General features: G+C 41.0%; 3 protein-coding genes across 4 annotated transcripts; 1 reads left to right on the top strand and 2 right to left on the bottom strand.

Moving 5' to 3' along the window:
- Positions 1–121: 121 nt before the first annotated feature.
- kat2b (K(lysine) acetyltransferase 2B) lies at positions 122–9,821 on the bottom strand. The gene is made up of 18 exons (XM_085395144.1): positions 8,682–9,821; positions 7,733–7,859; positions 7,493–7,638; positions 7,315–7,401; positions 7,032–7,213; positions 6,750–6,941; positions 6,479–6,582; positions 6,219–6,344; positions 5,333–5,466; positions 4,186–4,394; positions 3,966–4,092; positions 3,756–3,866; positions 3,519–3,662; positions 3,303–3,417; positions 2,335–2,365; positions 2,066–2,129; positions 1,890–1,974; positions 122–1,627 (listed from the first exon to the last, which is right to left on the bottom strand). Exons 1-18 carry the CDS (start codon positions 8,880–8,882, stop codon positions 1,434–1,436), a joined length of 2,379 nt encoding a protein of 792 aa, XP_085251270.1. The 5' UTR covers positions 8,883–9,821; the 3' UTR covers positions 122–1,433.
- Positions 9,822–9,961: 140 nt separating this feature from the next.
- LOC146643882 (ras-related protein Rab-5A) lies at positions 9,962–17,382 on the bottom strand. 2 transcript variants are annotated; one of them, XM_085395148.1, is made up of 6 exons: positions 17,221–17,382; positions 13,773–13,990; positions 13,391–13,542; positions 13,153–13,275; positions 12,578–12,671; positions 9,962–12,146 (listed from the first exon to the last, which is right to left on the bottom strand). In XM_085395148.1, exons 2-6 carry the CDS (start codon positions 13,936–13,938, stop codon positions 12,031–12,033), a joined length of 651 nt encoding a protein of 216 aa, XP_085251274.1. In that variant the 5' UTR covers positions 13,939–13,990; positions 17,221–17,382; the 3' UTR covers positions 9,962–12,030. The 2 variants fall into 2 exon arrangements, with proteins under 2 accessions (XP_085251274.1, XP_085251273.1); XM_085395147.1 differs by having other exon boundaries at positions 13,773–13,993; positions 17,221–17,381.
- A 923-nt stretch (positions 17,383–18,305) lies between these two features.
- Positions 18,306–23,630, top strand: otud6b (OTU deubiquitinase 6B). Its single transcript, XM_085396668.1, has 8 exons — positions 18,306–18,573; positions 19,700–19,848; positions 21,210–21,311; positions 21,552–21,752; positions 22,242–22,362; positions 22,454–22,515; positions 22,626–22,732; positions 22,995–23,630. Exons 1-8 carry the CDS (start codon positions 18,504–18,506, stop codon positions 23,077–23,079), a joined length of 897 nt encoding a protein of 298 aa, XP_085252794.1. The 5' UTR covers positions 18,306–18,503; the 3' UTR covers positions 23,080–23,630.
- The last annotated feature ends 319 nt before the right edge of the window (positions 23,631–23,949 follow it).

Here is a 23,949-nt window from a genome sequence, read left to right as displayed (position 1 = left end):
AACTCAATGAGGTCTGGACATCAGTTTTAGTGTTGTGTAGTTGCAAAGGAACACTGGCCATGCAAACCATTTATAGTCTGGTTCTCATCAAAGCCCTGTTTCGTTTTTTTGGGCCTGAGAAGCTCAGCTGTGTTTGCAGCTGAACCCAATTAAGGCTAGCAAGGTCTTTGTGTAGGAAAAAGTGCACACACGCAATTAGCCTCACTTCTGTTTTATTCAGTCTATAAAATAGGCTAATGCTATGTCACTGTAGAAAGCATGAAATTATCTCTCCAGACATTACAAAAGGTATTTTTTTTTCTAAAGCTTGAAAAGTACAAACACCTTTTTTACAAAACAGTAAAAGTACATAGTATTGCACAATCTTTTCGTTTATCTCCAAAGTATAAAGTTATCAATCTCCATCTGCCGGACAAAAATAAGAAATAATAAATTAAGAACTTGCCTTAAGTATCATTCTTCTAAATTACAGCACATAAATAAGAATATACTCTAGATAATTAAATTAGTCCTTAGTCAACAGTGTAATTTCTATGTAAAACAAATTCTAAAGGAAAGGAGATGCTCTCATTCATGTTAACTAATACTTGGAAAAATAAAAGTGCATTTTGATAGTCAAATTGCCCTACGTGACACGATAAAAGCAAAAGATTGGGTTTTTTTTGTTGTCCTTTTTCAGTTCTGGGAAAGAAAATATATGTTATATACACATTTAAAATGTACAGTGGGGTATAAGTGCATTAAAATCTGTACAAATTTAAAGTATGTATTCCTCTTTTGGCAGGATGAACTCTTCACAGACAAACTTTGACTTCATTAACGTCATGCGTGCTCACAAGAGTAGAGTTTTACAGACAGGAAAACTTGGACTCTCAGTCCCTTTTCTCACAGGTAACACTAATCTACCGCGCATGCGGCAATTCCTCATGACATCTCTACCTGAGTCAACTGAGAGGAGGAGGCAGACACAGAAAAGGCAGTATGAAAACAAAGATTAAGTAAGATGGGTGGTTAATCTCTGATCAGCTGTCATGATACAGTGCTTTCAGCACACAAACAACACCTGCTCTGCTTAATGTTTTACTACTGCTCTTCTTTTCTTTCCATGGGCCTCTGAGACACATGGTCAAATACAAAAACTACAATGCTTTTGTCTGGAAACGGAAACAGGCCTTCCCCTTGTGACCCATCTTTCAGGGTATTCTAAGCTACTGATTTATGGTCTAGGCCAGCAAGCATCAAACATTACAAAAGTGTTCATCCAAGACCCGTTTGCACCTTTTACATTAAGATATGTTTCTGAAACCTATCTACTCCAGAATCAGTAGTCGTGTCCTTTGCTTTGCTTGTCTTTTGCATTGTCTAAAACAATAGTTCATTGTCCCAGGACACCCTCATCCTTGTGCAGGTGAAGACAAATCTCTTCCTCTGGTTTACTTCTCAATTAGGCCCGCCTCTTTGATCTTAGTGTAGAAGAACTTCTCCAGTAGGTTCGCACACTTGTAGTACTCGCTCTCTGGAGGGTTGTATTCACGACAGTTTGTGAAAATTCGCTGCATGTCGGCCATAAAAAGCTTCCGTGTCGTGTAGTACCGGCTCTTTAGACGCTCGCTCATTGTCTTGAGGTCTGTAAAAATGTGAAATTTCAATTATGATACCTTTCAGTGGTTGGATGAGTATAGCATTTAACAAATAAACCCCACTTAGTTCATGCTTTAATGCCAGCTGAATAACAACAGTAAAAGATGTGGACTTTAATTAGAAATGATCTGCTGTCGTACCGCAAAACAATGTACAACTATGCAATGACTAGTGCAGACAATTAGTAATACACAAACTGTAACTCATCTCCTCCCCTTTAAGACAACTGTGCTTGTTAACACACGTACCCATGGGGAAGCGTATGACTTGGTAGTACCCAGGTGCTTCTGTTTTTTTCACAGGCTCCATAAAAGGCCAGGCATTCTGGTGACTCTAAAACACATAAAGCAGTCCTTTAAGAAAACTGTTTGTCTGTGTATGTGTGTGTCAGATGTAGACCACATTATACGTGTCTATCCCTCACCTTCACATGTTGGAGGATAGTTTTCAGAGTGCTATACAGTTGATCGGGGTCTTTCAGTTCTTTCCTGAAGAGTGAAAAATGGTAGAAAAAACGATATAAAACTGAGGCTAGCGAAGTGCTATTTCCAGATGTGCATGCGTGTTATTATTGCCTGCAAATTTTTGTCATAAATGAAGGCCAGAGACAATGTCTGACTGTATCATTGTTGACAAAAATGATCAAATATATAATGTGAATACATTAGCCAAATCATTAGTGGAGCATCTTACCCTTTGCCCACAGGCTTCCAGCCAGTTTCACCTGTTGATATAAATAAACTAATATTACACTCATACACCAGAATGGAGTCATTCTCTAGTCACTAGAGGAAGAATAGGTCAGCAACTTCCGTGTAACCACAAAAAAATGCTGGCTGGCGAATGATTGTGCAGAATTTTTTTTGGAAGTAGTTGGATGACCAATTAGTTACGCAGAGGTTGAGCGTGTTGCACTCTAAACCTGGCAAAAGTCTGCAACGAATTCCCATTTAATTGGAAAAAAGATAGACTCTAAACAACTTGCAGTCAGTCTTTGCAATAGCAGACATGATGCTGACTCAGTCTTATTGCTGATTTCTCACTGTCCTGACACACCAATGTTTCTATAGAGATGTTAGCTGACTGGAAGTGGTTTACAATCTGGTTCCCTTCTTCAAAGCAACCACTTCAAAGGCAGGCACATAGCGAGCTGAGTGCAATAATTTTGGTTGCCCTGCAGTCTCCAACCACTGTTTTTCTTGTGTGACATTGCAATTACTGCTTGTCTTGTTGCCACAAAACAAATTCAAAAAATTCATCATAATTCTTGCATTCACGTGCAACCTGCTCTAGTCCTTGGCTGGTAGCCATACATACGGAAAATAACCACCCATCCAGATTTCATAGAGAACAGCCTTTAAATCCGAAAAGTATTTGATTAATTAGCTTTTAGTTCTGCCTAACCTGTCACTCCGAGGAAATTAACAAGGTTGATGGTGATTATAGAGGTAGATGTACGATAAAGCCCATAAAAACCCAGTAGATAATATAACCAATAAGTTGGACAGCTTAATTGCACAGGATGTATGTGGTAAGTGGCCTACTTTCCTCAGCATTAATGCTGTAATGGCAATCATTACTTTTTAATGCCAATAATCTTGTAATGTATCAAGCTACTTTTAAAAGCCAAGGTTACCCAACACTGAAAAAGAATAACATACGTATGCCAGGAATGCTCTCAATGGGAATCTGCCGGACTCCATCCTTAAAACAGGACAGCCCTGGATAGACTTTTCTGATCTGAGCCTGTTTCCTCTCAATCAGCTTCTTGATTATCTGAAGGCAACAAATGAGAAAAAAATCTTAGTTGAGGGGACAGAAAGAAGCATTTAGATCAATAAAATATTAAAGAGTTCATTTAAAAGTCACCCACACACCTCTTTCTGCTTCTTGATGATGACAGAGAACTCTGTGTAGGGGATGCTGGGGTTGAGCTCACAGCCCATGAGTGTGGCTCCTTCATAATCCTTGATGTAGCCCACATACTTGGACTTGGGAACCTTTATGTCTTTTGAGAAACCCTGATAAGGAGGAAGTAATAATTTATCCTGGAGCTGCCACGCACTGCCTCTATTTATTATATTATTGTTACTAATGGCCGTTATTAATGTTACCTGTTTCTTAAAGTACCCAATGGCGTATTCATCAGCGTAAGTGAGAAAATTGAGGATTTCATGCTTTATGTGATATTCTTTCAGGTGGTTCATCAAATGTGTTCCATAACCCTGCAACCACACAGTCAGACCAGGAAAGGGTTAGAGCCGGCCATCCAGATATCACTGAATACCCACCAAGCTGAGAAATAAAGCTGGGCACGCTCTCACCTTGACCTGCTCATTGGAGGTGACGGCACAGAAGACAATCTCTGTGAAGCCTTGCGATGGAAACATCCGGAAACAGATCCCTCCGATCACTCTCCCGTCCTTGATCAGGGACAGCGTTTTGTGTTTCCTACCAGAAAAAAAGATGAATTTTACAGAGGGAATCTGCTTCTCTATAACCCTCTGAACTTAAGGTGGGACGATGAGGCAGAGTTACACTCACGGATCGAACACCAGCCGCGTGATGTACTCCTTGGGCATGCGGGGAAGCTGATGGGAGAACACGTTCTGAAGGCCGACGAGCCACATCAAGATCCTCTTGTTGGGCTTCTGGTTTAGGGAGTTCCCAATGACGTGGAATTCAATCACGCCCCTGCGCTCCTCCAGGCGGGCGGCTTCGTCACGTGCAGAGTGAGCTGATAGCAGGCTAGTCTGCACAGACAGGAAGGTATCAAATAAATCATGGTCCAAAATTTGCTGTGATGTGCAGAGGACTTGAACATTTTGTGCAGGGACAATTAACCTACGACTAAAAAAAATAAATGAAGTGCTATACAGACACATTATGGCAGCTTGGAAGGAGATTAAGACCAATTACCATGAGATCTGACACTGACAGGAAAATGATTAGGCTGGAAGGATGAGAAGATTTACAATTATCTAATGACTTTAATTCTTTTTACTCTTGTTATAAACTGTCAGCCTGGAAAATCTGATAGAGGCTGTGGGTCTGGATGGTATCTGTGAAGATTACATAACTGCCCTTTGCAAATCTGCAGTGCCTTCTTATTTCTCTTAAAAATCCAAGACTTGAGTCAGATTGAAAAGCATCGCAGGTGATGCCAGTTTCAAAATAAACTAGGAGTAACCCCAAAACAACTGAAGAAGAGAGCACGGGCCATTTCCGTTTATCTTCACTTGATTTACAGATGTGAGACGTCTTGACTGACAGAAAGGTTTCAAGAAAACAGCTGTGTATCAGAAGCTGGAGTGATATGCGCTGGTGTGTCTTCTCACTTTTACTTTTTGTCACATACAGCAACAGTGTAAAAAGGGCCGTTATCTTATCCCACTCATAGATGACACCGCGCCGCAGTGATTGGCTCAGATTTCATATGAAGCTCGCGATTAAGTTTTCGACATGGCAAAGATAACATAACAGGGAGCGTTATACAAGAAGAGGAAGTGGAAATCATCAGGCCTCACAAGCACTCGGATACAGTTTCTGACAAACAGCTTATAAGTGGGCTATAATTATAGAAATGATAGAATTTTAGCCCAAATTACTACTTATCATACTTATCATATGAAGATTAAATTCACTTCCAACTAATTGGGCTCCATGCTGTGACTAAACAATAATGGGTTACCTCTGGAATGGCAGCAGGATCAGCGATAGTCGCCATGACTTCATTGATGAGGTCCATGGGGATGTCACCAACCACCCTGGGTCTCTTGTTTTCCTCATGGGAAAGGGGCTCAGAAGGTTTACGCTTTTCTCCAGCTGGGGAGTGTACACAGAGGAAAGCTCTCATTACTCAAGGGGCTTTATGTTGTAAGGTAAAAACAATATTAGAGAAAAAACCCCAACAATCAGACGACCCCCTCTGAGCAAGCACTTGGCAACAGTGGGATAGAAAAACTCCCTTTTAGCAGGAAGAAAGCTCCAACAGAACCAGGCTGTGGGAGAGGCAGCCATCTGTTGTTACTGGCGTTAGAGGGAAAAAGAAGAAAGCAGGTGGAGACAGAAATCCTGGAAACTGGTTCTACAGAATGAGATGTTTGAAAGCTGAAGCCTCTGCCTCCCATTCTACTTTTAAATATCCTAGGACCCACAAGTTAATCTGCAGTCTGAGAGCAAAGTGCTCTGTTGGGGTGATGTGGTACTGTTGGTATGGTTGGTAAACAAGTGACGGACATCTGAAGTCTACTATCTTCAGTCTTCATTTTAAACCTATATGTACTTTGTTTGTTAGAAGCAGCTCTGGGGTTTACTTCACCTTCATGTGATGACAGATCTTAGAGGCAGCATTTAAAACAGGGTTACACTAAAAGCATAAAAATCTCCAAAACTAGAAACGATCTTAAAGGACGGCTGACTTGAGTCATTTCGCTGTAAAGTAGAAACCGTTCCACTTTTAAATGTGTAAAACAAGGCTGACTTTACTCAGGTCCACACTTTTTGTTGTTGTACTGTTACGCAATAAGTTGGCTTAACTGAAACCTCGTGAGTAATAACAGGCTTGTCAGCAATACCTGGGTTTGGCTCCAGTACAGAAGCTGCCTTCCTGGCAGGACTGACACTGCCGCAGGTGGACGGGTCCACTGACACGGGACTGGTGCTGTAGTACAGCGGCCTGGCCACTGAAGCAGCACTTATAACTACACAAAAAAAAAAAAAAAAAAACCACAGAGGAAATTGAATTTATCCAGTCATAGGCTTTAACCTTTTCATAAAAAAAACAAGTGTCATCTTGAGAGGCGTTTCGGCGAGGGTGTGTGGGAGGGCGTGTCACCTGTGTGGATAGGAATCTGCCCTCCCGCTGCCCCTGCCAAGAAGTCTTGGCTCCAGATTGGAGAGTTATGACTGTAAACCTCCTCCTCCAGCATTGACAAGAACCTGAGCAGAGAAATCACAACAACTACTTAACTATATTAAAACAAGCAGTCAACTTTACATAAGTGGCTACGGTCTGGTTTCATACTGAGGATGTGAAGCACATCCCAGAGTGTAGCTACTTGAAGGCCTGTGTGGCTAACTGCATGTGAGCCTTCTGTATCTCTTACTTGGGAAAGTGTGTAAGAATGAGTGTGCGTTTCTCAGGAGGGAGCTTGTCCTTCTCCTGTCTGGCCTGCTCCAGCAGCTGTTTCCTCATCACAGTGAAGACAGAACGCAAAAGCGTCCGCCCAAAGATCTGAGTGGTCTCGTAGCGGGGCAGGCTGTCACAGAACTGAGGAACATTGCAGTAGCAGAGCCATCTGGAACAAGCATATCCCATAATTATCTTACAGCTTGTAACTGTACTGGTGCAGGAAAGGCAGGCACAAGATATCTGTCTACTCTGCTACCTAGTGTAGTTGACTTTGTATCCAGCTGCGTCGTCATTGGGCACCCTTTGGCGTCTTTGAGAGGGCGTTTCCAACTGCCAGTAGTTGATCTGGTTGAGAAACATCTTAGCCAGCTCCATAATGGTTTGGCGTTCTTTAGATGGCAGGTGGCTGAATTTGTACTGGACAAAATTGTTCACCCCCTATTTCAGAAACGTGGAGTAAAAGAAAGAACAAATACATCAAAAGTAAGATAAAGATCAGAGGATGAAAGAGTCTGTGCAGTGGAGACTTATTTCTCTACCTGCTCGATGCTGGGCTTTTCAAACGGCGGACTCTCCTGTGCTTCTAACATTGGTTTACCCATCTGTAGGATGGACTTCCTCAGCAGCTGACAATGGAAAAAGATGGCGTTTGTTTAAGGCGAGCGAGATCTGAAAACTCTACCTTGCTTCAAATCGAGTGTAAAGCAATAAAATTACTTTGAAGAGGGAAAAGTAGACTTGTTTAGTGTCAGCATCCTCCTCTTTGTGAATGCACGTGTACAGATACTCCACATCCAGAACAATGCCAAGAAGCCTGTTCATTTCCTCCTCTGAAACATTTTCTAGATGGGTCACATGATCACCTGGAAAGAAGAAATAAGCCAATGAAATTCATCTAGCTTACCCTTCTTGGTATTATTTTCTGATGCAGCTTCTCTGGTGGGCATGCCGACTTACCCAAAGTGTGAGAGCAGCTCCGACAGGGCTCCTGGAGGTTGACTGCGTTGGACTGCTGCTCTGTTTGAGGAGGTGTAGGAGGGGGGTTCTGACTTTTCCAGCCATTACACTTACAGGCTCCTTCAGCCTGCGATAAATAGAGGTTAAATGAGTACAAGCAGGCACAAAGACGATATTAAAAGCAGCAAATGAGCAATAAATGGGGGCAGATTACATAGAACAATTAAGGAAAACCATTCAACTTGTTAAGTTTTGCTTTTTTATTACATAAATATCTTAAAAGCTTTTCCAGGCTCTCTCAGGTTAAACGAGAGATGTTATGCCCGACTTTCTACAGTAACAGGGGGCGGGGACATGATCAGCTGAAGGTGCTGTTCTGAGCATGCGCCCTGAAACAACAACAAACTCCGCCCCCGCCAGCAGCTGTCACCCTGTCAAAACAAAGACCCCGTCCCTCTCTGCGGATCATACGCTGCATAAGCCCAATAAACTCCTCTCTGTTTACCCCCCCTGCTATGACGGTCTCGTGCACGACCACACACACGCACACAAACACACACGCGTATCCAGACCTTGTGCACACAGCCAGCTACTCCCAAAACCAGCGTCAAGCCAATGTTTACGTTCACCAACCCCCCACCTTGACAGAAGCAGTAATACTGTAACAGGCTGCAGCTGCAAGGCCCCTGCTGAAAAGTCCAGATGTAAAAAAAGCCCCTCCAAAACACTTAATGTGTCAGGATTTTATTTTTTTAGTATTACCTCTTTAGTAACTGGTTCATGCATGCAAAAGAAAAAACACAAGAAACTCAAGTGCGGCAATGGCTTCCTTTGCTGTGCTTGCATTTTGAAAACTATTGCAACCAAGCCCAGGAAATGCAGCACACTTTAAGTATGAGCCCCGAAAACTACCCCGCTTTAAAGCCCTGCTTTTGCAGATGTGGCATACTTTGCAGGATGAATACACTCCGAGTTTTTCCAGTTTCTTGGGCCGAGGCGAGGAGCGTAGTTGTGCCTTCTTCACGGCGATACGTGCGGATCCTCTAGCGGCGCCTGAGCCCTCCGTGCCTCCGGCTCCAGGAGCGGCCGGAACCAGGCCCGCGGCTCCGATGGCCGGCGAACCTTGCTGAATCCCAGCGCTGTCGGCCATGATTCCCACCGAAACCCGAAGGGACCGCCAGCCCGGGGAATATTCGCTGCGCCGTCCGCTCTATTCCACAAACGGAGGATCAGACATGGCGCTCATCCTTATTTTCAATTTCTCGCTGTAGGCCCATTTTCCTCCGCTAGGGGACCTTCATGGGATAGGCCAACTCCACAACAATTCAAAGAGGAGAGGTCACAAAATGCAACCATTTATAGCAAAATTTCAAGGTCAAACGTGGTGGGAGCGGATCCATACTTTCAGTCAGGCACAGGTGACTTCCAAGACTATACTGAAAAATTACTGAAATTAATAGCAACACCATTTAGAAATATATTTATAGACCCTTAAAAATATTTTCACATCATATCAGTGAACATGTGGAAATGTCTTAAGTATGCTCACCCAAACAACAACAATAAAAAAAAGGTTAAAGTTCAGGATTGATGATGATTAGAAGCTTTCATCAGTTTCATGATGAGTATGAGGGAAGTAAAAGTGTGGGTCATAACCTCCAGAGGACAAAACAAACAGATATATAGAGTAGTAGACAAAAAGTAAAAAAAATAAAATAAAAAAAGCTATTGAGGCCCAGAGGAAATAAAGGCACGCACATGCATGCACACCGCCTGATTACAATAATAAATGATCAAATTTATTTCAGTATTTATTTGGTCATTACATAACAGTACTGTAAAATGCTTGCATTTAAATGTTTCTGGCTGCAAATAAGTGTTCACTGCAAAACAAAAACAAAAACAAAAAAATTACAATTTGCATCCTTATTATGTGTTAAATCATCTATTCATAAACCGCCATTGTGCCAGCTGATAGTTGTTTTACTGTTCCTACAATTATCGTCACAATGTTAGCGAGATGTAGTAGGACAGACAGAGGAAAGCTCAAAAACTGTGCAGCGTGGTGTCCGACTCCTCTGGAGTTTTACAACCTGTGCCTCTGAAAGCTCACGTCTACTTACAGGGAGGAGTAGGAGGAGGAATAGTTCTGGACAAGGCATAGACAAGAAAAAAATGGAGAAGTGTAAAGTAAAGAGATAATCTTAAAAAACAAAAAAACAAAACATGTTTGGATATATTTTTTATGACAGAAATATACAAGACAGATGACTAAATAAATGCAATTTCATTTTTTTGTTGTTGTTAATAAACACTAGATACATTTATAAAGACCACCACTGATTATAATTTAACCATTTATATGTGTAAAAAAAAAAAAAAAAAAGACAAAGAAAAAAAGGAACAGCAACAAAACTCCAAACCCAGATTGTAGCTGTTTTTTTTCCCCTTCCTGCTAACTGTACACTTTTTTATGATTATCTAGACAACTCCCTAGCAAGCATTAGTCCTGTCACTGGTAAATTGAAAAAGGTAGACTACACTGCAACACCTTATTTACAGTATATTATTTATATATTTATATTTATATATTTATATATATATATATATATATTTATATATCACACTGGCTGAAATCATGACAAGATATATTCATGAACATCATTAGTGCAAGGCATGAGTAAGACAGACCTGTAAAAAGAGTTATTTACTAAAAGTACTCTGTATGTGTGTGTGCATGTGTGTGTAACAATTAGGGGGGTTGTGTGTCGGTGGGACAGAGTGTGTGCTTGACAAAGGTGTGGATGATGTGTAACAGACTGTGTGTATGTTCATGTACAGTGATGTTTAGGTCTTACAGGGAATAGGGGAAGGTGGGGAGGGAGACGACAAGTCAGTGGCGTGTGTGTGTTTAATTGTGGAAATGTGTGTTAAAAAAAAAAGCCAAAAACAACAAAACACACGGATAAATGCGTGTGAATAAGTCGAAGGATGTAATCTGTCACCAGACAGCAAACCCGGGCCGGGCTTTGTACAGAATGACACACCGCCGTGTCTAAAGCACTTTCTAATCAAGAGAAGATGTCAAACATTTATGATTCCGATATTAATTAAGAAGCAACTTTACATATTGCAACTCCCCACTCACTGCTATCACCTTCGATTTACCCCCAGTGCAAACCCAGCAGTCGAGCAACATTGACACAATGGAAAAAGTAACCGCACAAGAATAAATCGTTGAAAAACAGAAACCCAAGAGACCGCAGTATGACAACAAAAGGGTGGTCTACACAAGGTTTATGGACGGACACATCATGAAGTGGGCAGTTGGTGACACTGACGTGTACCGTAGAGGCCTCTGCGCTGTGTTTATAGACACAAGGGGATTTGCTGCGCAGCACTGGTCCTTGCAGACAACTCACAGAGTAAATACTGTGAAACATTGCACAATGCCACGAAGGACAGCTAGGAGCAGGCACGGGCCCAGAATGGAGACAAGGTGGTGTGAGAAGCTATGCACTAGTGCTACGTTGGGTTTAATGGAGGGAGTGGGGTTATAAGGACCAACTATTCTCCCCCCCCTCCCAGCTACGAGATAAAGGGCCCTAGAAACAACAAGAGAGACAGAATCTACAATTTCTCTCTGCCCCCTCCACCTTTCCTCTTTCTGAGATTAACAAGAACACACTCCTCCAACCAACTTTTTCTGCTCTACTGCAGATTGAATGTGTAACTCTTTAACTTTTAGGCCGCCTAAATATGCTAGCATGTGCATCCACAAGTTTGACAAAATTACAGTAAACAATAATCAACAAAGTTATAAAAAAATTGAACAAAAACAGAAGACTGGTATTAGAAATGCAACATTAAAGACTTAAGCTATCCCAGAAAACAGAAGTGATCACTTCCTCCAGATGAAACTCATGTCTACACGGTGTAAAGATGATGACAACGCAAGGAAGGGTGCTCTAATGTTTCTAATACCTGCGATCACTGATCTATCAATAATACGATAGATGTAACAAGCTCGATGGCAGAAAGTAAGACAAAGTGGTTAGGAGGCTTCCCCGGGTAGCAGCAGAACCATAATGGAGGAAAAGAGGCAGAACCGCAAAGAAAGATCAGTGTGATGGCAATGAATTTGTTAAAAGTGGACGAGTGGGGTGGCGAGTGCAGGGCATATTTTCTTGTTTCAGAGAGTAGGTGACACATTGCATTAGTAACTGCAGTGGCATTTGGGGCATTGACCACATTAGTTACTGCCATACAGGTTGGTAGGGAGGAGGGTGTTCTTCATGTTAGTTACTGCAGCATGGAGCCTTGGCTGGCTGGGCAGCTTCTGTCAGGTCCACTCCCCGGCTGCGCCCAGTGTTTGCTCCTGCAGTCTGAGGCTCATTTTTTGGCAATCTCTTTGCTGGAAGAAATCAAAACAAACAAACAAACAAACAAACAAACAAATAAATAATACAACGATTTTCAGAAAAGAGAAGCTACAAATGATAAAAAAAAAAATCATTAACAAACACATCAATCATGCTAGTTTGACCTTGTCCTCCAGTTAATTTTTAACTTGCATTTTAAGCAGGAACTGAAACCTCTTAGGAATTTGTGATTGTCCAAGCCTAACAGCAGCTTTGTAAACCTTGTGTACTTTTCAGCAGAAGAAAACTGGAGCTACAGTAGAAAGCCCAGGGTAGCAGAGAACATGCAAACTCCACACAGAAGGAGCCCTAAACTGGGCTTCAAGCCATCACCTTCTTGCTATGAGGGAACAGTTCTAACTCCGAATAACAGAAATATGCAGAAAAACAAATATCTACAAATTGAGTCCTAAAAGTTACCCACCAATGGCCATAAATATCTCATTCACATTCATAGACGTCTTGGCCGATGTCTCCATGAAAAGTAAGCTGTTGTCATCTGCGTATGATTGGGCGTCCTGTTGACACAGTGTAAACAAACGAATTTTTAATACATCCTCCAACACGCATTTCTTCAGGCATAAGAGAAACACAATTAGGGGATAATTAAAAACGGAAGTCATGGCTCTAGAATACAGCGTCTGCTAGGAACGTGATCACCCATCCACCTATTTTCCTCCCCTCATCCAACTCAGTTTTGCGGTGGGATTGGAGACGGGTTGCCAACCTGTCGCAGGGCTAACAGAGAGGTACAGACAGCCATTCACACCATAGTCACACCTATGAGAGATTTAGAATCACCAATTAAATAACTGTACTAACTACATGTGCTCGGACTGTGGGAGGAAGCTGGAGTACACGGAGATAAACCACGCAGACACAGGGAGAACATGCAAACTCCACACATAAAGGTCACAGAAAAATTAGATTAAAAAATAATAATAATAATTGTAAAATCATGAAAGCCTAAGACACAGTCTAAGGTTTGTCTAGACTGACCTGGAAGTCCACAGCTCTTTTGTTAGCCAGGTCAGCTTTGTTTCCTGACAGAGCGATGACTATATTAGGGCTAGCTTGTCGTTGTAGCTCCTTCACCCAGTTCTTGGCCCGTGCAAAGGACTCCTGAAATAAAAATGAAGACACGGTACCACTTGTCAACATCTAATGCTACTTTCATGTTTTAACTTGCTCTACAAGTGCTCTGGAAGGCCTGGGTCTTAGTCGAGGATGAACGTGCCTCGTTTGTGATGTCGTAGACCACAATGGCAGCTTGTGCTCCTCTGTAATACATTGGTGCCAAACTGTGGTAACGCTCCTGGCCTGCAGTGTCCCAGATTTCAAATTTCACTGTTGTATCATCAAGACACACTGTTTGGGTTAGGAAGGCCGCTGTGGAGATAGGAAGAGACGAGTCATTTTTGCGTGATCATTAACGACACCAAAACTATATCTTTACGAGGTCATATAAACAGCTGATAAATGTGTCAACACAAAAGCATCAGTATTCTGAATGGGGACTTCTCAGGAAAACAAACTAACAAAACAAACAACAACAACAAAAAAAACCAACAGAACTGCCAGGTTGTCAGAAACATCCTGATTTGATGACATGACCTTACCTCCTATTGTGCTTTCCTGGAATTCATGGAACTGGCCCTTGACAAAGCGAAGCACTAAGCTGGACTTCCCCACAGCCGATTCACCCAACAGCACCAGCTTAAACTGACAGATCTTATTCCCTGCATTTGGTCCATTGGGTCTCGTAGCTCCTCCTCGATTGGCCATGACCTAGTCAGATCCCAGGTGTCCTGTGTGCCGAACCTCACTGTCGGGACTTCTGCTGCAGGAAGCACGAGAACAAACATGTTCACAGAGTAAAAACAGATATTAAACTCTAAGAGATTTGTAATTTCTTTTCCCTTCAAATGCAGTTTAACAAGTCATAACAGGAACGGAACAGTTATTTTTGTATAGATTACAGTCTGACATTTAAGACAAATGAGCATTACTCATATATTCAAATCATGCAACAAATTTATAAATATAAGATCAGCTTCCTCTGAAAATCATTATAAAATTACAAATCTTATGAAAACTAGAATCTGACTAATGAATAGGCTACTAGAAAAAAGTAACTAAATTAGGCAATCTTTTGACATTTTGACTGGGACATAAAGGTCAATGAAAGTTCCTCAGAGCAGACTACATACAAAAAATGATACATCTCTTACTCATACTTGCACACATCAAAGTCAAGCATGCACCCACTGGTATCACTTCAATTTGTTGTGAATTAAGAAGGTTTTCACACACAGAGTGTTTCAAAGAAACAGGTGGTTTTCACACTGCAGTTTAGGCAACATGAAGAAATTTATGTGATCAATAAATTCAAATATAATTCATATACAGTGCATTGAAAATGATAGCCTGTATCAATTAGCTATCTTTTTTATCTGCAAATTATGGCTGTAAATGCAATTTTATAACGCTAATAACTGAATTATTCTGTGAACATTTCAAGTCAGTAAAAATAACATGCGAGCATTTCAAACACACAAAGGCCTGTTCTGAATGCATGTGCAATTTTTGACAGGGGATGCAGAAATTTCAGACACTTCTTCATGAATGTAACTTACAGTAACACCAGGAAAAGGAAGCCTTGTCATGAACTACAACAGTGATTCATGGCAAACTCGAAAGAGAGCCGGGGAAAGACCCACCCACATTACACAAGTGTGGTACAACTGCGAGAACCATTGCATGCATGCATACCATGCGTGCATGTAGTGCTTACTAACTTATTTGGGAATGAACAGCTCAGAATTTCTAAAAAACACAGACGGCTGTTGTAAGGAGATAATCACGGCTTATGTCTGGCCTCACAGGGTGAATTTAGTGGAATCTTGTGCCTGACCAAAAACTGGCCTTTCGCCTCGCATCAAACTCACATATATGGTGCAGTGCAATAAAGCACAAAGCAACCTTTGTTAACCACACAAGTCACACTCTGTTGAGGAGAGGCATTAATCTGTGGTGGCTGTAGCCTCAATGGCAGTTTATGAAGATGTTGTACTGAATTATAGTATACTGTAAGGTAGCAGTACGTAATAGCATACGACACATTTGAGTGTCTGTGGCTTGAAAGGTTGATGGATAGATTCCCCGGCTACTCTAAACTGCATGCTGAAGTATCCTTGGGGAAAGCACTGAACCCTGAGTCGCCTGCAATCCATGCATTGTGAGCTAGAGTGCATGCAAATGATAGAAAAGGCGCTATGGTAAAGAAAAAAAAGCACTTGTATGCATTTATGTGTGATGGGATGAACGAGTAGTAGTAGCTGTGACTGCTCCAAGAAGAAAAGTGCTACTTAATTATATAAGTTAAGAGTTAACATGTGCTTATAATCTGCAAGATAACTAAGAGGATACAGCTATGAATGTACTCTGAACAAAATTGCAAAAATAGGCAAGTCAGTCTATAAAGTAACTGTGCCAGGACTGCTTAAATGCAAATGCAACAGAGCAAATAAAAAAAATGTCTGCCATTACAAATGTGCGATTCACTTTTTATCTCCATATTTTTGCCTCCAAATCACTGTCATCATCACCCTAACTTCTTCTTTCAGTGTCCCCTTCTTGCCTAAAAACTACAGTCGACTGGGACTTTGTGGTTATTGCCCCTAAGCGCATGGGGACTGGTTCAACAACTGATGATTTTAGATCAGCTCTAATGACATACCTGTTTTAGCTGCTTTTAGTTTAGCCTCAGGTCCGTCAGTGTTTGGTCAAACACACTGTAAATGTTTTGTACTACTGTTTTACTTGACTGTTTAGCATTGGTAGAATGCAGCTGTTTTCTGATTTCTTTTCTTAAATATTATATTTTATTATGTTCCCTGTTTATGTAAGCTCCATGTTTGTAATTGGGTTCTTGAGACGTGGATTACAAAATGAGTGTGCCTGTACTGCACTTATGGTCAACTCCAGTCATTTCAAAATGAGCTCTATAAATAGCATTTACTTTTTTCACACACACTATAAACCTGTGCGTCACTAGCCCACATCTGTGGCAAACCGTTCTTACTTGTGTCGCAACACTAAAGGCTGAAGGCATTCATATAACAGAGTTTATTAAGGTAAAGATAACAGCCACCAGATTTCTGGGTCTATTTCAAATAAAGAGCTTTGGGGAAACGAGTCAATAAATTGACCGGCGAGGTCATGCCAAAACATTTCAACCTTATCTCAATCGACTTATCCTTGAGACGAAGTCTTGAAGACGCGCAGCAAGAAAACAAACAAGCTCCAGGAACTGGAATGAGAACAGTGACTGTATTTACCCACACTCATGACACGATTTGTCAACAAACGCTGCGCATTACATGACTACGACGTGCATATTTGGCTTGAACCCTCGATACTTAGTTGACTATAAACACACTCGCTCTATGTTAGCAGTGGCTATCGGTCTGTTTTGATGTTAGAGGGGGCCGCCATTTTCCCCAAAGTGTTTTTGTTCTCTAGCTTGTTAGCGTTTATGCTGTTAGCAAAGCTTAGCATTCCTAGCTGTCTGGTGTCATTAGTCTCCCGACTGCTGTAAGGACATAAAAACAACACGACAGCTATCTGCATAAAACTAACGCCATTGTTTTTTTCTTTCGAATTGAAACCCTGATTGCCGGTGCTGTTTAGCTAATGTTGATTCAAGGGGAATAGCTGAGCCCCTCAATTAACAAACACTAACGTTAGCTTGCTGTCACTGTTAGCATTACACCCACTGAACCCAGTCCACCTATTAGCAAAGTCACTGTAAGCCTGCCATGCTACCTGCTATACAAGACATTATAAGCTTTTTGCTATTGGTATACAAGAGAACAAGCGGACTCGACAGGACAAAGGCCCGCATTTCTGCATCCCCCATGCCACCAAACACCATCGACATTAGCTGCACCTAGCTAGCGACATAGCTAGCTAACGAAGTCACCGATGACAACTAAACAAACGGCGGCGTCATGTCACCGAGCCAGCTGCAAACCACAACTCGTAGATTCGTGACAAGTACGTTACCCGAGAGCCAGGCGATGTACAACTTTAAATAGCACCGCTGCAGTTCGCACACAGAACCCGGGACACTGTGATGAGCTGGTGTCAGGGGAGGGGGGGACCGAGAAAACAATTTCAACAATCCTGTCACGTCTCCTCCTTTCTTTCTTCTCGCAACTTCCCCTTAGAACCAAAACACAAACAAGCTCTTCCGCTCCCCGTGCCACGTCACACGACACGCCCGCTAACAGGCAAAATTTGATTGACTCTATATTATGATCAGCTCTCGATATCTGTTTTTAATGAGATACAAATAAAATCAGACATTAATAATAATAAAAATTACAAATAATATTTTCATGCGTATTGGATCATACTGGATAATTTAACAAAAGGAAATCAGACACAGCTGATATTTAGATAGACAGACTCGGTACAATATAGATACCTTTTTCTATGGGTTAAAGATGACCTTGTCACGAGGACAAAGGCATTTAAATAGTCACATACATTTTTTCCCCTTTAATTTGAAATTAATATTTACAGACAAGTATTGTTATACCCTTTTGAAAAGAAGCATGCAATCTATTTTAAACCCACTGGATCTTCTTGGCGTTTCTTCTTCTTTCATCTGCTCCCTTTAGTAGATCATCTGCCTCCATTTCACCCTACTTCTAGCATCCTCCTCTGTCACAAAGGCCCTCTGTATTCACTCCTTCACTGCATCCACAAATGTCCTTTCAGGTCTTCCTCTTCTCCTCCCTCCCGGTAGGTCCACATACCTTGTTCAGTATAACCACAAACCCTCATATTCAAAATATTTGTTTTCTTTCTGTCTCAGAGGGTTATTGTTATTCCCCAAGTTGCAAACCAGTGGTAAAGATCTAAAAACAAGATACGAAGAAAGAGGAAACACTTTTTCCTGTCCACTCTTAGATGAAGATGAGATTAAATGAACACGACGTGTCTAGAAAATATATTTATTTAAAATATATTTAATAAAATGTATTAAAATAAAGAACGTAGTCCCGAGACAGCCTGGAAATGTAGTACACAACATACCGAGAGGTGGCGGTATAGAGACAATCTCGGAGTTTATCTTTGGCGAAGAAGAAGAAGCCCCACCCTCTCTTCCGGATAAGGCCATATCAGCACGTTTTATTTATCGTTCACTGTATTTGTGTGCTTTTATCTTGTGCTAATGATGAGCTACATTTTATAACAAGTCATTAATAACACATATGGTAGTCAGGTTCATGTACCTCGTAAGCACTGTTAGTGGTTGACCTTAACAGCAGCATCCAGTCATGGAGGAGGTGGAGACACCAGAGGAGCTCCTGGCAAAGCAGCACCGCAAGGAGAAGAAGGATCTGCAGGGTAGCTACTTTTAACAGTGCTCTTTTGTTTGGTGGGCTAACATCTCAGCCTTTGCTGGTAGCTGGTTAGCGTGCCCGTGTGTTGTTTATGTGTCGGAGTGTTTAGTCTTACTTTAGCCGCTATTAAGTGACCATCAAGTAAATAAATAATGGTCACCGCAGACGTTTCTGTGGTTACTATTGTGAGGCAACTGCCAGCCTTATCGCGTGGTTTGTTTTGCTTTTAGAGTAATAAACCTCTAATACACAGATCACTGTTGGGAGAAACGTTTAAGGATTTGATGACTTTAGCCCAGGGGGTGTCCAACATAAGGCACGAGGGCCGGATTCGGTCTGACAAACACACCAATCCGGCCCCACCGGCTTTGGAAAATGTGATTTGTATTTTAATAAGCTTTATAGTTTTTCCGAATGAAAAAGATCTTCACCATGGCATTTCATACTACATCCAAGTAATTAGGTAATAGATAAGTAATTAAACAACAGAAAAGAAATAAAAATATAATTTTGTCAATTAACAAAGCTTTCTGTTTTAAAGGAAAAGTCTTGCAAGTTAGCCACCAGAAATGCTTCTGTAATTTTACACCTTTGTTTCCTACGGTTTAAACCCAAAGAGTCATTTTGAAAGATTTATTTCATTTGCTACTGCAGTATTTCTTTATCATGTAGAAAAACTGAGATATTTTTTGAAATTGCACTTCTTTGTCTTATTTTTAGATGTCTCAAGGATTCAATTTGTGGTTTAACTGCTTTACACTGGCTGAAAGAAGGTGTTTCACTGGTCTGGCTCACTTACTATGAAAGTTGGCTGTATGTAGCTCATGATGTAAAATGAGTTGCTGCTTTAGCTGACCACTGATATCAAAACATTTCTTTCACATGCCACATGTTGCAAAATAATTAATAATGTCTGATAATGTAAAATCAGCTGTTTGTGCAGTTGGTGTAGACAGGTGCAGAAACATTTTAATCTTTTTTTTTAGGTGCATTAGTGCTATCTATGACAGTGTATCCTTCACTATGTTGGCAGTTTTGTGCATGTATAACTTTTCTAACCAGTATGCAGCATCATCTGTATTGTTGTGTTGTACTGTTTTGTTTGATGGTCTGCTTTGTGTCATTTTCAGCTAAAGTCCAGGGCATGAAAAATGCAGTCCCCAAAAATGACAAGAAGAGGAGGAAACAGCTGACAGAGGAGATCTCCAAACTTGAGGCTGACCTGAGTCAGAAACATGAGGAGGAATTCAGGCAGCTCAAAGCAACAGCTGACACAAAGGTGACTTATTATGTTTACATGGTCGACAAATCGGGTAGAGTTTGATTAGTAATTAATGTAGAAGCACTCTTTCATAATGGGGTAACAAGTGTAAGATGGAAAGGGAAAGAACACAGCTGTTAAAAGGTTTTTGTATGTGTTCAGTATACATTCAGTATGTAAATGATTCTAGTCTTTGTGCTGTATCAGCTGCAGTTTACAATAGGGCTGGGTATCGTCACTGATTTCTAGGTCAGTGACGATATTGATTCGATCCACGATTCGATTCAATTCGATTTAAATCTGGGAAGTTTTGCCTCAGACAGTTAGAAATATTATAATTCAGATCAGTACATTTACATATTTTTTACATATTTTTGTATCTATATAAAGGAAGCTGACACACGCAAGACTTTATCAAAGGTGTAAACATCACAGCAGATGCCTTTGTGTCAAAGTAGCTGAAGATAAAACACAGAAAAACATGAAGGTGGGTTTTGCTGGCCTGGGATTTTATAAAAATATTCTGCAGTACATCAAAAACGAAAGAAAACCATTAATCAACACATGACAGCGGTTTTATTAGAGACATGGCTAAACGTTTTGCATTTTGCACAATTTAAAAAAGTTTACATTTGTTCAGAAGTCTGTTGAACAGCAGAAATGAGGCTTTCTTTTCGGAAGTAAGTAAAAGGAAAAAAAACAGCGGCCAACAGCGCTGTAAACAACGGTAGACTTGTGCGTAACAAGCAAGCGAATAATGCAGAAAACAGATTTTTAGATGGGAAACTGTTCTTGAAGTATACAGAGAGAGTGAGAGTTGTGCATGAAGTGTGATTTTTATCGTGGTGGAAGCAAAACAGCAAAAGTCAGAGGGAATTCATGACGATGTTTATGTGGAGCTTAGTTTGGATCTTCTTTTGCTGCTGGTTCGGTCAATATTGTTTGGAGAGAGATAAAACTAACAGCTTTAGAATCAGCCCAAAAAGGGCGTAAACACAAAGCGTGGACCCGCCGAAACATCGGAATCAGCGAGCTGTCGGCTTTCAGCCCCGACCATGTCCGTGCCGTCGGGTGAGAAAGGCGACATCTCACTGATTCTGATCTGCGGGTCCGCGCTTTGTTTTTACGTCTTTGTGCAGAATCCATGTTCCTGCTCTCATTTACTGTTTTAAATGTTTGGTGGTTGTTGAAATTTTGTGAGGTTTAACCTGAGATTCTGGCGTTTCTGGAAAAAAAAATTAATATAAAAAAATTGATTCAGGATTTTAATGAATCGATATCACGTTATCCAAGCCAGAATCGATTTTAATCGATAAATCGATTATCAAAACCCAACCCTAGTTTACGACATAACCATTTCTCTCTTTACTCAATATTAGAAGGTGGAAGAGGTCATAAATGGAGTGGAGACTGTAAAGGTGGAAGATGGAGAACAAGAGGAGGCGAAACAGCCGCGAGTAACCAAAGCCCAGAAGAGAAGGGTGAGGTGCAACTTTAAAGACTTGTGTGTTGTCGAACCTTTATGCATTTACATTTTAGGTTTTCCTGAAGAAGAACACTTAGAACTCATAGTCAATCGTCCTTGTTTACCACAGTTCACATTCATGATGTCTCTGCTTTAGAGAGGTCTCTGATGATCAGTCCTGCCTGCTAGATATAAGTTGGAGTCTAATAAATCACCCGTATTTACCTGCTTTTGACCTTTAAATGATTTCGTATAGGACAAAAAGGCTGCACAGGAGAAGGAGAGGGAGATCAGGATAGCAGAGGCTGAGGTGCAGAACCTGCAGGGTGTGAGACATCAGGAGGGTTTAAAGCTGGTCCAAAAACTCGCCCAGCAAAAGCTTCAGATCAAGGAGATCTCCTCTGATGGCCACTGCATGTACCGTGCTATTGAAGATCAGCTGACACGGCGATCAAAGGTACATGTTGTTATAGAGGCATCTTCCGCAGCATGTCTTTTGTCCTGTCGTCCTTCTCTCACCCAACTGGTCATGGCAGATGGTCGCCCTTCCTGAGCCCTGGCCCTCTAAAGCCTGGAGGTTTCTTCCTGTTAAAATGGAATTTTTCCTTCCCACTGTCGCCAAAGTGCTTGCTCATAGGGAGTCATATGATTGTTGGGTTCTTCTCTGTATGCGTTATTGTAGGGTCCACCTTACAATATCAATTGTCTTGAGGCGACTGTTGTTGTGATTTGGTGCTGTATAAACAAAATTGAATTGAATAATAACTGTAGCTGTAGTTTATATACTGAGTCAGGAATTACATAAGAAATTGAGCATTGCTGACAATCTTTGACACCTTCCGTGTTTGGAGTCTGTACAGCTTGTCATACAGAAAATGACTCAATGAGAAACTGTCAAGTTTAGACACACAGAACACATTTTCTACTGCATTCTGTTCTGTTTTAGCTCCAATTACCCACAAGTGTGAAGGAATTGCGATCCCGCACTGCCGAGCACATGAGAGGCCATCCTGACGACTTCCTGCCTTTCCTCACCAACCCAAGCACAGGTGACATGTACACAACAGGTGAGACCATCTGTGTTTTTGGTAATGAAAGTAAAACTTTCACTGCTATATTTGTTAATATTCAATTGACATGTTTGTCTTTTGCTTCCAGATGAGTTTGAGAAATACTGCAGTGATGTGGAGCACACATCAGCTTGGGGTGGACAACTGGAAGTGAGTTCCTCCTTAACTGTCATATACTGTACTATACACAGTGAAGTGTTTTGTTGTACTTTTCAATTCATTTTAATAATGGATTTTTTTTAATTTTTCAAATTTTGCAGCTTCGAGCTTTGACGCAAGTTCTTCATTTGCCGATCGAGGTGATCCAGGCGGACTCTCCTACCATAAAAATTGGGGAGGAATATGACGGCGAACCCATCACACTTGTGTAAGAATGTTTCCAAATATGTTTTTTGCTCAGAGTACAACACTGTCAGTAAAAATGTGCAAATGAATGTAGTTGTAGTAAACATTTAAACATTTTAAATTTGCAATCACAAATTTACAAACACATTTTTCACTACTGCCAGTCTAAATCCAATCTGACTGTTTGGATTTTCGTGTAACTGCATGTCAAAGCTAGGAAACTGATATACCTCGTTATTTTTTCCTCCTATACAATAACCTTTTCTCTGTCTCTTTGCTTGTAGCTATATGCGGCATGCTTATGGTCTAGGAGAGCACTACAATTCTGTGGAACAGCTAAAGGACCCAGTCAATGCTGAGGACAGCTGAGAGAGAGTTAACATAAGGCTGTTGGCGTAATGCAGAGAGTGTTCAAACTTCTAACACAAAGCACCCTAAAATATGACATATTTGAAGGGAGACCCCTGGTCAAGCGAGACATTGCTGAGCTCAACAGAGAATGCTTCTGTTTTCACATCGGTTAAATGTCTGTGTTGAAGTCAGATACGGAGAGTGAAACCTAAATGAATACATAACTTCTAATGTATAAACGATAACATTGTGTTAATCATGATAATGATAATAAAAAAACACAATTGAACAGAATGTGTGAAAAGATTTTACATGGGTCACCCCTGGCTAATCCTAATGATTACAGGGTTACCTTTTAGCTCATTTTCAGAGGCATCGCTGAATCTTTTTTTTTTTAAAGAAAAAAAATACAGTTCCACTCATGCAGTTGAGGATTCAGGAGCTGCTTATCATGTGTGACTACCAACCAAATGTGGACAACGAGTGGTTGTTTTCAGTGTTGTTTGGCTGAAATGAGCTGTTAAACGTGTAAATGATACCAAGTTACATAAATGCATACAATACCATGAGTGTGTGTGTGTGTCACAGCTTTATTCTGAATGTTTCTAATGAGCATCCTTGTATTCCTCATAGGCACCACAATTTATATACCATGCATTAAAAATGAAAAACCCTCACTGTCATGGTAAAACTGGCCATTATAATCAATCCACCCATATTTAACAGTTTAATATCCAGCTGTGTCCACCAGAGGTCGCAGCTGCTCCGGATCAGATCTTTGACTTGTCAAAGAGCGTGCTGTTGCCACGGTAACTCCACAGAACGTTACGATAGGCGTAAAGAAATGGCTAAAAGGGAATCGGCGGCTAGAAAGTGGGTGATAAGGGT

The sequence above is a fragment of the Rhamphochromis longiceps genome, linkage group LG22 (assembly GCF_057381845.1).
Source record: "Rhamphochromis longiceps isolate RC_006_pf linkage group LG22, R_longiceps_female_GT1.1, whole genome shotgun sequence".
Classification (NCBI taxonomy): Eukaryota; Metazoa; Chordata; class Actinopteri; order Cichliformes; family Cichlidae; genus Rhamphochromis; species Rhamphochromis longiceps.
The sequence above is the reverse complement of the archived record's forward strand: the minus strand, read 5'-3'. Positions and strand labels throughout refer to the sequence as shown.